This window comes from Scardinius erythrophthalmus (genome assembly GCF_964197995.2).
Source record: "Scardinius erythrophthalmus genome assembly, chromosome: 18".
Lineage (NCBI taxonomy): Eukaryota > Metazoa > Chordata > Actinopteri > Cypriniformes > Leuciscidae > Scardinius > Scardinius erythrophthalmus.
In genome coordinates, this window is record NC_138238.1 from 19,773,537 (window position 1) to 19,789,607 (window position 16,071).

The 16,071-nt window shown below is 40.5% G+C and overlaps 1 protein-coding gene across 1 annotated transcript in view; it reads right to left on the reverse strand.

The window, feature by feature from the left end:
• mpp3b (MAGUK p55 scaffold protein 3b) overlaps positions 1-15,621 on the reverse strand; it is a gene marked incomplete at its 3' end in the record, with an annotated part of 82,418 nt that extends 66,797 nt beyond the window's left edge. The window contains exons 1-3 of the mRNA XM_081392911.1: positions 15,498-15,621; positions 15,030-15,148; positions 14,870-14,947 (exon numbers count right to left, since the gene is read on the reverse strand). Coding sequence (XP_081249037.1) covers positions 14,870-14,947; positions 15,030-15,148; positions 15,498-15,522 — 222 coding nt within the window. The 5' untranslated portion in view covers positions 15,523-15,621. The remainder of the gene's footprint in view (positions 1-14,869; positions 14,948-15,029; positions 15,149-15,497) is intronic.
• Between the last annotated feature and the right edge of the window lie 450 nt (positions 15,622-16,071).

A 16,071-nucleotide genomic window follows, 5' to 3' on the forward strand; every position in this document is an offset into this window, starting at 1 on the left:
ACACTGCTGAAGTTTCATCAAGATCAGTTAATTTATGCAGAAGTTATTCCACTTCTTGATTCTCTTTTCTCGCCATAAATTCGATTCCTCGCCACGTCCTTACCGTTCGAGATATCAAAAATCCGTCCGCAATTTAGCATCCTCAATGTCTTGACTACATGCACACCGAGTTTGGAGGGGACACAGTGAATTTTCTAGGAGTAGTACTTCACATTCCACAGCAAGCGTTTTCCAAACAACCCATAATAGCCGACTTCCTGTTGGGCTGGCGTGAAACTTGACAGAGGGAAAGTTGTTCGGCCCGATGAGATCTATATGTGTACCGAGTTTCATATTATTTCATGCAAGCGTGTTTGATATATGGACCAAGTTTTCAAACTCCGTTCAAGGGGGTGCTGTTGATCCCCCCTGCCACGCCCCTTTCTGAAACTTTTCACATGTCTACTGGCTAATAAGTGTTATTTGTCTGTCGAGTTTCATCCAATTTCAAGCATGCTAAGAGTCTCAAAAGCATCAAAAAAGAATATTAAAGTTTGAAGCATTGCCACGGCAACAGTATCTAAGATATCAATCATCCTTTCGCAGGTCTACATCTGCAGTGTGTCTACATTATACACATAAAGTTTGAAGCAAATCAGGTAAAAAGAAGAGGGTGATTTCAAAGCATTTTGAAAGTGACACACTTCCTGCTGCCAGTTGGTGGCGCTATAACTTAGACTCACAATAGTCACATCAGTGTGATCGGCCTCTTACAACGAACACACTGCTGAAGTTTCATCAAGATCAGTTAATGTATGCAGAAGTTATAACACACTTCCTGTGTCCCATTATTCGCCATAAATTCGTTTCCTCGCCACGGCCAAACCGTTCGAGATATCAAAAATCCTTTCGCAATTTAGCATCCTCAATGTCTTGACTTCATGCACACAGAGTTTCGAGGGGATTGGATGAATTCTCTAGGAGGAGTATTTCAAATTCCAGAGCGTACGTTTTTCAAACAACCCATAATAGCTAACTTCCTGTTGGGCGGAGCTAATAACATAGAGTGCGGAAGTTGTTCGGCCTGATGAGATCTATATGTGTACCGAGTTTCATACTAATACGTTCTTGTATGTGTCCAAGATTTCAGATTGCATTCTAGGTGGCGCTGTTGAGCACCCCTGCCACGCCCGGGTACCAGCTTCACCTCGGCCCTAATGGCCGCGGGTTCTGACCAGTGTGCAAAGTTTCATGAGTTTTTGAGCATGTTAAAGGCCCCAAAAGCCCCCGAACCCTTGAAGAACAATAATAATAATAATAATAATAATCCTAACGAAAACAATAGGGCCTTCGCCCTTTCAGGGCTTGGGCCCTAATTAAAGCTGCAAGCAGCGATGAAAGGGCCCTCGCACCCGTGCCATCAACACTCGGTGGCTTTAGGAAGGCAGAGCATGGTTGGGAAATGTACATTTAAGGAGGTATATATAGTAAGAGTATGTCAAAGTCAGTTACAAAATGTTTTGTATAATGGTGATAATAGCATGCTTCATGACTCAGCTAAGTGTTGCTAGCATGTTCAGTCTGTTTCTAGCATGCTTAGTACACAATAATTATGTGGTTAGTACTGCACGGTGTTAACCATGTCAGTTTCTGTTGCCAGTAGGTGGCGTTATGACTATAACTGAATATGAGCATGGATGTGTGTTCAGGACAGAACTCTTATCAAACATGTGAAGTTTGGTGCAAATTGGACATTGCCTTCTTGAGTAACAACAAAGTCATGTTTCATTGAATTAGCATTCTTTAGAACTTAGCTAAGCATTGTTAGCATGTTTTAACATGTTGCTAGAACGGCATCAACGTGTTAAACATGTCACTTCCTGTTGCCAGTTGGTGGCGCTATTACTATAACTGAACATTCTCATGTAGATGTGTTCAGGCCATGACTCTTATCAAAAGTGTGAAATTTGGGGCAGATTGGACATTCCATGCCTGAGTTACAGCAAATTCCTATTTAATTGCAATAATAGCATGCTTTAGCACTTGGCTAAGAGTTTGCTAGCATGTTTTAGCATGTTTCTAGTATGTTGTTAGCATGTTTAACACTTGCTGGCACTTTTTTATATGTTATTAGGAGTCCACAACAGTGTTAAACATGTCACTTCCTGTTGCCAGCAGGTGGCGCTATGACTATAACTGAATATAAGCATGGTCATGTGTTCAGGACAGAACGCTTATCAAAAGTGTGAAGTTTGGGGCAGATTGGACATTCCATGCCTGAGTTACAGCAAATTCATATTTAATTGCAGTAATATCATTCTTTAGCACTTAGCTAAGTGTTTGCTATTATGTTTTAGCATGTCTCTAGTATGTTGGTAGGATGTTTAGCACCTACTGGCATTTTTTTATATGTTATTAGGAGTCAAGAACAGTGTTAAACGTCACTTCCTGTTGCCAGCAGGTGGCGCTATGACTATAACTAAATATGAGCATGGACATGTGTTCAAGAGATAACTCTTATCAAACGTGTGACGTTTGGGGTAGATTGTACATTGCCTTCTTGAGTAACAACAAAGTCCTGTTTCATTGAATTAGCATGCTTTAGCACTTAGCTAAGTATTGCTAGCATGTTTTAATATGTTTCTAGCATGTTTAGAACTCAATGGCATTTTTAACATGTTGCTAGAACGGCATCAACGTGTTAAACATGTCACTTCCTGTTGCCAGTAGGTGGCGCTATTACTATAACTGAATTTGAGCATAGGCATGCGTTCAGGCCATGATTCTTATCAAACATGTGAAGTTTGGGGCAGATTGGACGTTCCATGCCTGAGTTACAGCAAATTCCTATTTAATTGCAGTAATAGCATGCTTTATCACTTAGCTAAGTGTTTGCTAGCATGTTTCTAGTATGTTGCTAACCTGTTTAGCACTTGCTGGCTCTTTTATATATGTTATTAGGAGACCACAACAGTGTTAAACATGTCACTTCCTGTTGACAGCAGGTGGCGCTATTACTATAACTGAATATTCTCATGTAGATGTGTTCAGGCCATGACTCTTATCAAACGTGTGAAGTTTGGGGCAGATTGGACATTCCATGCCTGTGTTACAGCAAATTCCTATTTAATTGCAGCAATAGCATGCTTTAGCACTTAGCTAAGTGTTTGCTAGCATGTTTTAGCATGTTTCTACTATGTTGTTAGCATGTTTAGCACTTGCTGGCACTTTTTTATATGTTTTTATATGTCCACAACAGTGTTTAACATGTCACTTCCTGTTGCCAGCAGGTGGCACTATGACTGTAACTGAATATGAGCATGGTCATGTGTTCAGGACAGAACGTTTATTAAAAGTGTGAAGTTTGGCGCATATTGGACATTGCCTTCTTGCGTAACAACAACATCCTGTTTCATTGAATTAGCATGCTTTACCACTTAGCTAAGTATTGCTAGCATGTTTTAACATTAGCTAGCATGTTTTAACATGTTTCTAGCATGTTTAGACCTCAATGGCATTTTTAACATGTTGCTAGAATGGCATCAACGTGTTAAACATGACACTTCCTGTTGCCAGTAGGTGGCGCTATTACTATAACTGAATATTCTCATGTAGATGTGTTCAGGACAGAACGCTTATCAAAAGTGTGAAGTTTGGGGCAGATTGGACATTCCATGCCTGAGTTACAGCAAATTCCTATTTAATTGCAATAATAGCATGCTTTAGCACTTAGCTAAGAGTTTGCTAGCATGTTTTAGCATGCTTCTAGTATGTTGTTAGCATGTTTAGCACTTGCTGGCACTTTTTTATATGTTATTAGGAGTCCATAACAGTGTTAAACATGTCACTTCCTGTTGCCAGCAGGTGGCGCTATGACTATAACTGAATAAGAGCATGGCCATGTGTTCAGGACAGAACTCTTATCAAACGTGTGAAGTTTGGGGCAGATTGGACATTCCATGCCTGAGTTACAGCAACTTCCTGTTTCATGGCGAAACATCGAAATTTGTAAGGCCGCCGAGGACCCGCCCTTCGACGAAAACTCAAGATCTTCGCAATTTAACGTCGCAAAGGCCTTAAGATTACACTCACCAAATTTGAAGATGATCAGATTAAAACTGTAGGAGGAGTTCGTTAAAGTTTGAGGCCTGAAAATGGCAAAAACTGCACAAAAATCTGAGAGGAAGTTCAAAATGGCTGACTTCCTGTTGTGTTTAGGGCTATGCTCCAAGAGACTTTTTTGTAGGTATTAGGTCATTACACGTATGTACCGAATTTCGTGCACGTACGTTGAACGTTGCGGGAGGCGCACTCCGTTGAACTTTTATAGGTGGCGCTATCGAGCCATTTTGCCCCGTCCAATTCTGAAACCTATATCAGATGTAAATTTTCGCCAGTTCTGACGCGTGTGCAAAGTTTCGTGAGTTTTCGCGCATGTTTAGGCCCTCAAAAATGCAATTCAATGCGGAGAAGAATAATAATAATAATAATAAACAGAGCAATTCCAAGAGGGTCCTCACACCATCGGTGCTCGGGCCCTAATAATAATAATAATAATAATTAAAGCTGCAAGCAGCGATGAAAGGGCCCTCGCACCCGTGCCATCAACACTCGGTGGCTTTAGGAAGACAGAGCATGGTTGGGAAATGTACATTTAAGGAGGTATATATAGTAAGAGTATGTCAAAGTTAGTAACAAAATGTTTTGTATAATGGTGATAATAGCATGCTTCATGACTCAGCTAAGTGTTGCTAGCATGTTTAGTCTGTTTCTAGCATGCTTAGTACACAATAATTATGTGGTTAGTACTGCATTACTGTGTTAACCATGTCAGTTTCTGTTGCCAGTAGGTGGCGTTATGACTATAGCTGAATATGAGCATGGATGTGTGTTCAGGACAGAACTCTTATCAAACATGTGAAGTTTGGTGCAAATTGGAAATTGCCTTCTTGAGTAACAAAAAAGTCATGTTTCATTGAATTAGCATTCTTTAGCACTTAGCTAAGCATTGTTAGCATGTTTTAACATGTTTCTAGCATGTTTAGAACTCAATGGCATTTTTAACATGTTGCTAGAACGGCATCAACGTGTTAAACATGTCACTTCCTGTTGCCAGTAGGTGGCGCTATTACTAAAAATGAACATTCTCATGTAGATGTATTCAGGCCATGACTCTTATCAAAAGTGTGAAGTTTGGGGCAGATTGGACATTCCATGCCTGAGTTACAGCAAATTCCTATTTAATTGCAATAATAGCATGCTTTAGCACTTAGCTAAGAGTTTGCTAGCATGTTTTAGCATGTTTCTAGTATGTTGTTAGCATGTTTAACACTTGCTGGCACTTTTTTATATGTTATTAGGAGTCCATAACAGTGTTAAACATGTCACTTCCTGTTGCCAGCAGGTGGCGCTATGACTGTAACTGAATATAAGCATGGTCATGTGTTCAAGACAGAACGCTTATCAAAAATGTGAAGTTTGGGGCAGATTGGACATTCCATGCCTGAGTTACAGCAAATTCATATTTAATTGCAGTAATATCATTCTTTAGCACTTAGCTAAGTCTTTGCTAGTATGTTTTAGCATGTCTCTAGTATGTTGGTAGGATGTTTAGCACCTACTGGCATTTTTTTTATATGTTATTAGGAGTCAAGAACAGTGTTAAACGTCACTTCCTGTTGCCAGCAGGTGGCGCTATGACTATAACTAAATATGAGCATGGACATATGTTCAAGAGATAACTCTTATCAAACGTGTGAAGTTTGGGGCAGATTGGACATTCCATGCCTGAGTTACAGCAACTTCCTGTTTCATGGCGAAACATCGAAATTTGTAAGGCCGCCGAGGACCCGCCCTTCGACGAAAACTCAAGATCTTCGCAATTTAACGTCGCAAAGGCCTTAAGATTACACTCACCAAATTTGAAGATGATCAGATTAAAACTGTAGGAGGAGTTCGTTAAAGTACGAGGCCTGAAAATGGCAAAAACTGCACAAAAATCTGAGAGGAAGTTCAAAATGGCTGACTTCCTGTTGTGTTTAGGGCTATGCTCCAAGAGACTTTTTTGTAGGTATTAGGTCATTACACGTATGTACCGAATTTCGTGCACGTACGTTGAACGTTGCGGGAGGCGCACTCCGTTGAACTTTTATAGGTGGCGCTATCGAGCCATTTTGCCCCGTCCAATTCTGAAACCTATATCAGATGTAAATTTTCGCCAGTTCTGACGCGTGTGCAAAGTTTCGTGAGTTTTCGCGCATGTTTAGGCCCTCAAAAATGCAATTCAATGCGGAGAAGAATAATAATAATAATAATAAACAGAGCAATTCCAAGAGGGTCCTCACACCATCGGTGCTCGGGCCCTAATAATAATAATAATAATAATTAAAGCTGCAAGCAGCGATGAAAGGGCCCTCGCACCCGTGCCATCAACACTCGGTGGCTTTAGGAAGACAGAGCATGGTTGGGAAATGTACATTTAAGGAGGTATATATAGTAAGAGTATGTCAAAGTTAGTAACAAAATGTTTTGTATAATGGTGATAATAGCATGCTTCATGACTCAGCTAAGTGTTGCTAGCATGTTTAGTCTGTTTCTAGCATGCTTAGTACACAATAATTATGTGGTTAGTACTGCATTACTGTGTTAACCATGTCAGTTTCTCTTGCCAGTAGGTGGCGTTATGACTATAGCTGAATATGAGCATGGATGTGTGTTCAGGACAGAACTCTTATCAAACATGTGAAGTTTGGTGCAAATTGGAAATTGCCTTCTTGAGTAACAAAAAAGTCATGTTTCATTGAATTAGCATTCTTTAGCACTTAGCTAAGCATTGTTAGCATGTTTTAACATGTTTCTAGCATGTTTAGAACTCAATGGCATTTTTAACATGTTGCTAGAACGGCATCAACGTGTTAAACATGTCACTTCCTGTTGCCAGTAGGTGGCGCTATTACTAAAAATGAACATTCTCATGTAGATGTATTCAGGCCATGACTCTTATCAAAAGTGTGAAGTTTGGGGCAGATTGGACATTCCATGCCTGAGTTACAGCAAATTCCTATTTAATTGCAATAATAGCATGCTTTAGCACTTAGCTAAGAGTTTGCTAGCATGTTTTAGCATGTTTCTAGTATGTTGTTAGCATGTTTAACACTTGCTGGCACTTTTTTATATGTTATTAGGAGTCCATAACAGTGTTAAACATGTCACTTCCTGTTGCCAGCAGGTGGCGCTATGACTGTAACTGAATATAAGCATGGTCATGTGTTCAAGACAGAACGCTTATCAAAAATGTGAAGTTTGGGGCAGATTGGACATTCCATGCCTGAGTTACAGCAAATTCATATTTAATTGCAGTAATATCATTCTTTAGCACTTAGCTAAGTCTTTGCTAGTATGTTTTAGCATGTCTCTAGTATGTTGGTAGGATGTTTAGCACCTACTGGCATTTTTTTTATATGTTATTAGGAGTCAAGAACAGTGTTAAACGTCACTTCCTGTTGCCAGCAGGTGGCGCTATGACTATAACTAAATATGAGCATGGACATGTGTTCAAGAGATAACTCTTATCAAACGTGTGAAGTTTGGGGTAGATTGTACATTGCCTTCTTGAGTAACAACAAAGTCCTGTTTCATTGAATTATCATGCTTTAGCACTTAGCTAAGTATTGCTAGCATGTTTTAATATGTTTCTAGCATGTTTAGAACTCAATGGCATTTTTAACATGTTGCTAGAACGGCATCAACGTGTTAAACATGTCACTTCCTGTTGCCAGTAGGTGGCGCTATTACTATAACTGAATTTGAGCATAGACATGTGTTCAGGCCATGATTCTTATCAAACGTGTGATGTTTGGGGCAGATTGGACATTCCATGCCTGGGTTACAGCAAATTCCTATTTAATTGCAGTGATAGCATGCTTTAGCACTTAGCTAAGTGTTTGCTAGCATGTTTCTAGTATGTTACTAACCTGTTTAGCACTTGCTGGCTCTTTTTTATATGTTATTAGGAGACCACAACAGTGTTAAACATGTCACTTCCTGTTGACAGCAGGTGGCGCTATTACTATAACTGAATATTCTCATGTAGATGTGTTCAGGCCATGACTCTTATCAAAAGTGTGAAGTTTGAGGCAGATTGGACATTCCTTGCCTGTGTTACAGCAAATTCCTATTTAATTGCAGCAATAGCATGCTTTAGCACTTAGCTAAGTGTTTGCTAGCATGTTTTAGCATTTTTCTAGTATGTTGTTAGCATGTTTAGCACTTGCTGGCACTTTTTTTATGTTTTTATGTCCACAACAGTGTTTAACATGTCACTTCCTGTTGCCAGCAGGTGGCACTATGACTGTAACTGAATATGAGCATGGTCATGTGTTCAGGACAGAACGTTTATTAAAAGTGTGAAGTTTGGCGCAGATTGGACATTGCCTTCTTGAGTAACAACAACATCCTGTTTCATTGAATTAGCATGCTTTAGCACTTAGCTAAGTATTGCTAGCATGTTTTAAAATGTTTCTAGCATGTTTAGAAGTCAATGGCATTTTTAACATGTTGCTAGAATGGCATCAACGTGTTAAACATGACACTTCCTGTTACCAGTAGGTGGCGCTATTACTATAACTGAATGTTCTCATGTAGATGTGTTCAGGACAGAACGCTTATCAAAAGTGTGAAGTTTGGGGCAGATTGGACATTCCATGCCTGAGTTACAGCAAATTCCTATTTAATTGCAATAATAGCATGCTTTAGCACTTAGCTAAGAGTTTGCTAGCATGTTTTAGCATGCTTCTAGTATGTTGTTAGCATGTTTAGCACTTGCTGGCACTTTTTTATATGTTATTAGGAGTCCATAACAGTGTTAAACATGTCACTTCCTGTTGCCAGCAGGTGGCGCTATGACTGTAACTGAATATGAGCATGGTCATGTGTTCAGGACAGAACGCTTATCAAAAGTGTGAAGTTTGGGGCAGATTGGACATTCCATGCCTGAGTTACAGCAACTTCCTGTTTCATGGCGAAACATCGAAATTTGTCAGGCCGCCGAGGACCCGCCCTTTGACGAAAACTCAAGATCTTCGCAATTTAACGTCGCAAAGGCCTTAAGATTACACTCACCAAATTTGAAGATGATCAGATTAAAACTGTAGGAGGAGTTCGTTAAAGTACGAGGCCTGAAAATGTCAAAAACTGCACAAAAATCTGAGAGGAAGTTCAAAATGGCTGACTTCCTGTTGTGTTTAGGGCTATGCTCCAAGAGACTTTTTTGTAGGTATTAGTTCATTACATGTATGTACCGAATTTCGTGCACGTACGTGGAACGTTGCGGGAGGCGCACTCCGTTGAACTTTTATAGGTGGCGCTATCGAGCCGTTTTGCCCCGTCCAATTCTGAAACCTATATCAGATGTAAATTTTCGCCAGTTCTGACGCGTGTGCAAAGTTTCGTAAGTTTTCGAGCATGTTTAGGCCCTCAAAAATGCAATTCAATGCGGAGAATAATAATAATAATAATAATAATAAACAGAGCAATTCCAAGAGGGTCCTCACACCATCGGTGCTCGGGCCCTAATAAACAGAGCAATTCCAAGAGGGTCCTCACACCATCGGTGCTCGGGCCCTAATAAACAGAGCAATTCCAAGAGGGTCCTCACACCATCGGTGCTCGGGCCCTAATAATAATAAACAGAGCAATTCCAAGAGGGTCCTCACACCATCGGTGCTCGGGCCCTAATAATAATAATAAACAGAGCAATTCCAAGAGGGTCCTCACACCATCGGTGCTCGGGCCCTAATAATAAGAAAACTAACAGATACAATAGGTGCCTTGCCCCTTCGGGGCTTGGCCCCTAAAAACTAACAGATACAATAGGTGCCTTGCCCCTTCGGGGCTTGGCCCCTAATAAGAAAACTAACAGATACAATAGGTGCCTCAGCCCCTTCGGGGCTTGGCCCCTAATAAGAAAACTAACAGATACAATAGGGGCTATCCCCTTCGGGGCTTGGCCCCTAATAAGAAAACTAACAGATACAATAGGTGCCTCAGCCCCTTCGGGGCTTGGCCCCTAATAACAATAAGAAAACTAACAGATACAATAGGTGCCTTGCCCCTTCGGGGCTTGGCCCCTAATAACAATAAGAAAACTAACAGATACAATAGGTGCCTTGCCCCTTCGGGGCTTGGCCCCTAATTACTAGACAAAAAAAAATATATCCTGAGAAAAGTGGATTTTGATGGGTATAGCGCCATTCATTCTGCACTCGCCTGCGAGCGCCCCCGCATGGACAGAGGCGTGTTACTGCAGCCAGTCCAGAAACCGGAAGTAAGCAGAGAGTGCCAATTCTCTTCCTATTAGACATTCTCTGGTTTAGTTTACAGTGTAGGAAGCCTCAGGACAAGCAAAGCTGACGTTGTTATGGCAGTGGGCGTTTTTATTTTAAACGCGCTGTACACGGCAGGCCAATCACAACAGACTGAGCTGTCTGGCCAATCAGAGCAGAGTATATCGCTTGATTCATTTGACGAGTCGTTTGAGAGTCATTGAAAATGTGATGATGGGAAAATGTATATTATGAGGAAATTAAACAGTTTTTTTTACCTTTGATGCATGCAAACATGTTGTAGGAGACTCCACAACAACATTAGGAAACTTTAAAATAGCATAATAGGGGCCCTTTAAAACCAGCTGCTGCTGACAGAGACACTGATTTCACACGCATCTCATTCTCTCATAACTCTTTGCCTTAAGACTTCATTTAACTAATTTAAAGGACCCATATTATGCTATTTTAAAGTTTCCTAATGTTGTTGTGGAGTCTTCTACAACATGTTATGCATGCATAAAGGAATTTGTATGGCCTTGTAAACTTGAGGCACTAAAACTTCTTATTTTTATGTCATCCATGTAGCCCACATAATATTAATAAACTCTCCTTTATGTAGTAGTGATAGACCTATAATGAACTTTAGAATGTGCTGAAGTGATTTATAGACAGTGTCTTGGTGCCCTGGATATTGATATTTTGTTATTAGGGGTACAAGCAACAAAGGTGAATTGGACCCCTAATGAATTTATGATGCTAACTGCAAATTCTAAACTTTCAGCCATTTAAACTGAAATATGAAGGCTGTGATATTAATGTTGTCGATTATAGGGAGTCACAGGATAGGGAATATTTTAAGCCTAATGTTTTTATATCAGTTTCCGTCCATAGTTTGAATGGAAATAAATGGAATCGTGATCCGTTTTCCCAGCATTCATTAACAACCTTGCAACAGCATAGGTTTGGCAGAATCAACAACCAGGCTTTTCCTCATTACAGGCCTTCATTGACGAGATGAAGAGGGTGTTTGACTGAGCGCTTCACAGCCCAGGTGCTGGTGGATTTACATCAAAGCAACCGCTCGGTTACAGACCATGCCATCGATTTGCACTGGATTTACCCACTGATCAGGATGGACTTATCAAGCTGGCTATTCGAGTTGATGCCCATCTATGACGGCATGATCAGCGTGTGCATCAGTATTTTGTTCCAGAGGGTAAGTGTTCCAGTATTACGGTCAGTCTAGATCCGGAACCCATGCAGGTGGTTCCGAGGTTACTGACGGGTGGTGTGACTTTTGAAAAATCCTCTTTAGCCACTCTCCTCCTAGTCAGACTGCAATGGGCCACCACTCCCAATACCAGGCAAGCATTGTTGGACTCTAGAGACATTGGTAATTTCATATATGTCACTCTCGCTCAGCAGCTTAAGATTCCTGTGGTTACAATTTCTCATCCCATATCTGTCAACTCTCTCATTGGTCAAGCTCTGCCGTCCATCACCCGTGCTACAGGTCAGATGAAGCTCATCACATCTGGTAATCATACTGAATACGGTTCCTGTTAATAAATTCTCCTCTCATTCCAGTAGTCCTAGGTCACCCCTGGCTTTCCCTCCATAACCCTCACATCAATTGGCAACAGATCGCTGTTTGTTGAGTACCTGGACCTGAAGGAAGTGTTCAGTAAGTCTTGGGCTGCTTCTCTTTCTCCACATCGTCCATATGACTGGGCTATAGATTTATTGCCAGGTATGTCTCCGCCTAAAGGCAGGTTATATTCGCTTTGTGTTCCAGAATGGGAGGCCATGGAGAAATATATTTCTGATTCTCTTGCAGCCAAACTCATCCGCACTTCCCCTGCAGGTGCAGGATTCTTCCTTGTGGAAAAGGATGCTTCCCTGCGCCTTTGTATTGACTATCGGGGTTTGAACAGCATTACGGCAAAGAATACATATCCTTTAATGACTTCAGCCTTCGAGCGGTTGCATGGGGCTTCCATTTTCACGAAGTTGGATCTCCGCAACATGTATCATTTGGCCCGCATCAGGGAGGGGAATGAGTGGAAGACCGCTTTTAATACCTGCATTTGACACCAGTATCTGGTCATGTTGTTCGGGCTGTCTAACTCCCCCGCGGTCTTCCAAGCAATCATTGGGAGAGAGACATGAGAGACATGGTTGATCAGTTCATATCTGTTTACCTGGATGACATATAGATATTTTCTGCATCTCTCCAGGAACACGTTAAGCACATCAGGTGGGTGCTTTAGAGGCTGCTTGAGAAAGGGCTTTTTGTCAAGGCGGAGAAATGCATTTTTCATGCACAGTCAGTCCTTTTCTTGGGGTTTCGTCTTGTCCGAGGGGGTGCACATGGATCCCGACAAGATTCAGGCTTTGTTGGTTTGGCCAACCTCAGATTCCCGATAAGACTCACAGAGATTTCTGTGCTTTGCCCATTTCTACTGGCATTTTATTCTTAATTACAGCAAACTGGTCGCCTCTCTGACTCTCTCTGTGCATTTTTTGTCACCTGCTGAGCGTAACTACGACATTGGTAACTTAGTTGTTGGCATTCAAGCTGGCGTTGGAGGAGTGGCTTCAGTGGTTGGAAGGCTCGGGGGTGCCTTACATCGTCTGGACTGATCATACGAACCTAGAGTACATTAGATCTGCTAAACGCTTAAACTCTAGGCAGGCTTAGTGGATGTTTCTATTCTGTGGTCGTTTTGATTTTTCCATTTCGTACCGTCCGGGCTCTAAATACATCAAGTCTGATGCTTTGTCTCGCATTTTTGATCATTACGAACGTCCGTCCTCTCCCGATTCTATTGTGCCAGAGAAACTGATCGTTTCTGCGGTCACCTGCGAGATTGAGTCGAAGGTTCGCAATGCCTTAAAAGGGGTAAAGCCTCTGTCTGGTTTCCCACCGGGCCGTTTGTTTGTGCCTGAGAGTTTGCAGTCTGATGTCATCTGGTGGGGTCATTGTTCCATCCAGGGGTGAATCGTACGATTTTTCTGGTTAAGCAGTGGTTCTAGTGGCAATCTATGGCTCGTGACATTCGTAGTTCATTCAGCCTCCGGTGGGACTCCTTCAGCCGTTGTCTGTCCCTTTGAGACCTTGGTCCCATATTGCGCTAGATTTCGTCACAGCTGTGAGTTCATCCTGTCAGGTTTTGTGTGTGTGTCCGTTACCTGCGTTGCTGGAAAACTCATGATCGCTGATGAGCTATCGGCGTCAGCTGTGGTTCGTCAGCTCCTCTATGTATAGTTGCTGTGTTTACTCTGTCTTTGTCGGATCATTGTGGTGCTCACGTCCTGTTTTTCTTGTGCAGTTCTTTTCTCCTGTTTCCTGTGTTCCAGTTCCTGCCTGTTCTTGGAATACTTTCCTCGCCAGTTGTGGATTTATTCACTGGACTTTTTGCCTGGGTTCTATTCCATCTCATCCATTGCAGTCTCAGGTGCTGCTGAGGATTTGACATCTGCACCCATGACATCCTGACTCTCTTGTGTTGTTTTTGCTGTCTTAAACTGTTTAACTGTTTAGTTATTCCCCCTGACAATAGATTTAGTGTAGATAATTAAATGCTTGCTTGCTTTGGTGTTGCCACTGCTCACAGTCCTCATGCCACCCCCTTGTCACTTAATAAATTATTTTCTAGATCCGCCCCTGTACAAAAAGTGTCTTAATCACTTGCTGAATTTGAAAATGCATACTAGCATACTATTACTATTTCTGCCATAGAAATAGTTCTGAATTAAGCAACTGTTTTTGTTTTATACATATTGTGTTATCCAGTAAAAAATAAATCCTCAATTTTATAAATGTATTGCTTAAAATGTGTTGCTGTTTTACATAGGCTACACAACCATTAAAAAGTTTGGGTTCAGTAAGATTGTTACCAACTAATAATAATAAGAATAAATGTTTCATGTGCACCAAATGAGCATACTACGATGATTTCTGGAGGATCACTGACACTGATGACTGGAGTAATGACTGATCAAAAATCAGCTTTGCAATCACTGGAATAAGTTACATTTTAAAATGTTTTAAAACGTTTTAAAATAGAAAACAGTAAAAAATGTATATTACTGTTTTGCTGTTTTTTTTTTTTTTTTTAATTAATATCTTGTCAAGTTACCTTTATTTATATAGTGTTTTATATAATACAGATTGTTTCAAATCAGCTTTACAGCGAAAATGACAGGAAAATGATTCAATGATGCAAACAGAATTCCTTTCGGCTGTACAGCAGCTTTAAAAGAAAATAGTGTCATTGTTCAGCTGAAGTTCAGTGTTGATTCAGTTCCACTGTAAAGATCATCAATTATTAAATAAGTTAATTTCATCGTTTAAGCAGTTCTGCAGTAAACAGTGTCATCATCCAGCTCAGTTCTCATCCAATAGTGTAAGTGCAGTTAAATCAATAATACTTTTGACTATTGAGTCAAGTATCTGTTTGAACGGGTGTATATTGTATAAAATCTTATGAAGAGATATGTATATTAGTTATAATGAGGATTTGATTGTTTGCAGCATGAGGGTAGAGATGACACACACTTACGTCTTCGGCCAGGCAGGATGCGCTATGGAACACTGGGGTCGGACTCTGGAGCTGGAACTGCCTCAGTCGCACATGAATCTACAAGACAGGTCAGTACAGATTGATAATCATTCACATAAACACTATTAAGATATTAGACATTTTCTCCAGCATTACGCACTTTCATAAGATAGCTGAGGCTCCTCTCACTGAAGACCTCCCTGAGGAAGACCAGGTCCTCCTTATGATTAGCTTCTGGATGCAGCTGGGAGGTGAGGAGGGCTAGCATCTCATGTAAACCTGCAGCATGCAAGAGTTTGAATAATGAAAAATATAATAGCTGTTGCGTTGACTGATACATCAGGATTACTGACTCCTATTAGTGTTTGTACGGTAACATCACACAAAAACAAATATTTTAAGCCACCAATACCATTGAAAAAATACCCTAGCCATGTTTCAGAATATGTTTTATAATATTAAAGTATACAGTTGCTTCCACGTAAAATAAAACGTGAATTACATGAATAATAAAAAAAAATCTTTCACTATTAATTTCTTTATGTATAAATATTTTTTGTGTGTTTTTTTAATATGATGATCAAGTGAGTTTATTTAATGAGAGCATCACAGTTGCTGTATGAAGTACCTGTGGTAGGTGAGAGAACAGGCATGGCTGCTCATGAGATGGACAGAGAGAGACACAGGAAAAGGGGTTCTCCTCTTCTCTTTGATCATTCAAAATGCAGGCTCATCTGAAAAGCCTGTTATCCACAAAACCTTGAGAGAGAAAAAAATTGGCAAGTTAACATTTTAATTGTTCCTTTCGTGGATTTCATGGTAAATAGCTGTTATATGGCACATCAATAATTATGTGGCACATCAAATCAATGAGGCAAATCCAAAATAATGACAATTAGGGGGTAATAATATTTTATCCTCACTAAATCATTTCATTTTGGCTTTAAATGCCGTTGCTGTTTGCATGGTGAGGTTTTCTATGTTATGAAGTAGGCCTATAACAAACCACCATTAGGTGAAATTTTGCTTTTAAAAAAAGATGAGACAAAATAGAAAGGTTACACAAACAAGGAGAAAAAAAGAGAGGAAAGGGGGAGAATGAAAGATGTGACAATAGTTATTAGGCATGGCATTAAATTCAATTACACTTAGTCATCTCAGTTTAATCCGGATAGAATTTTGCTGTGATGAGTCAATTGAAG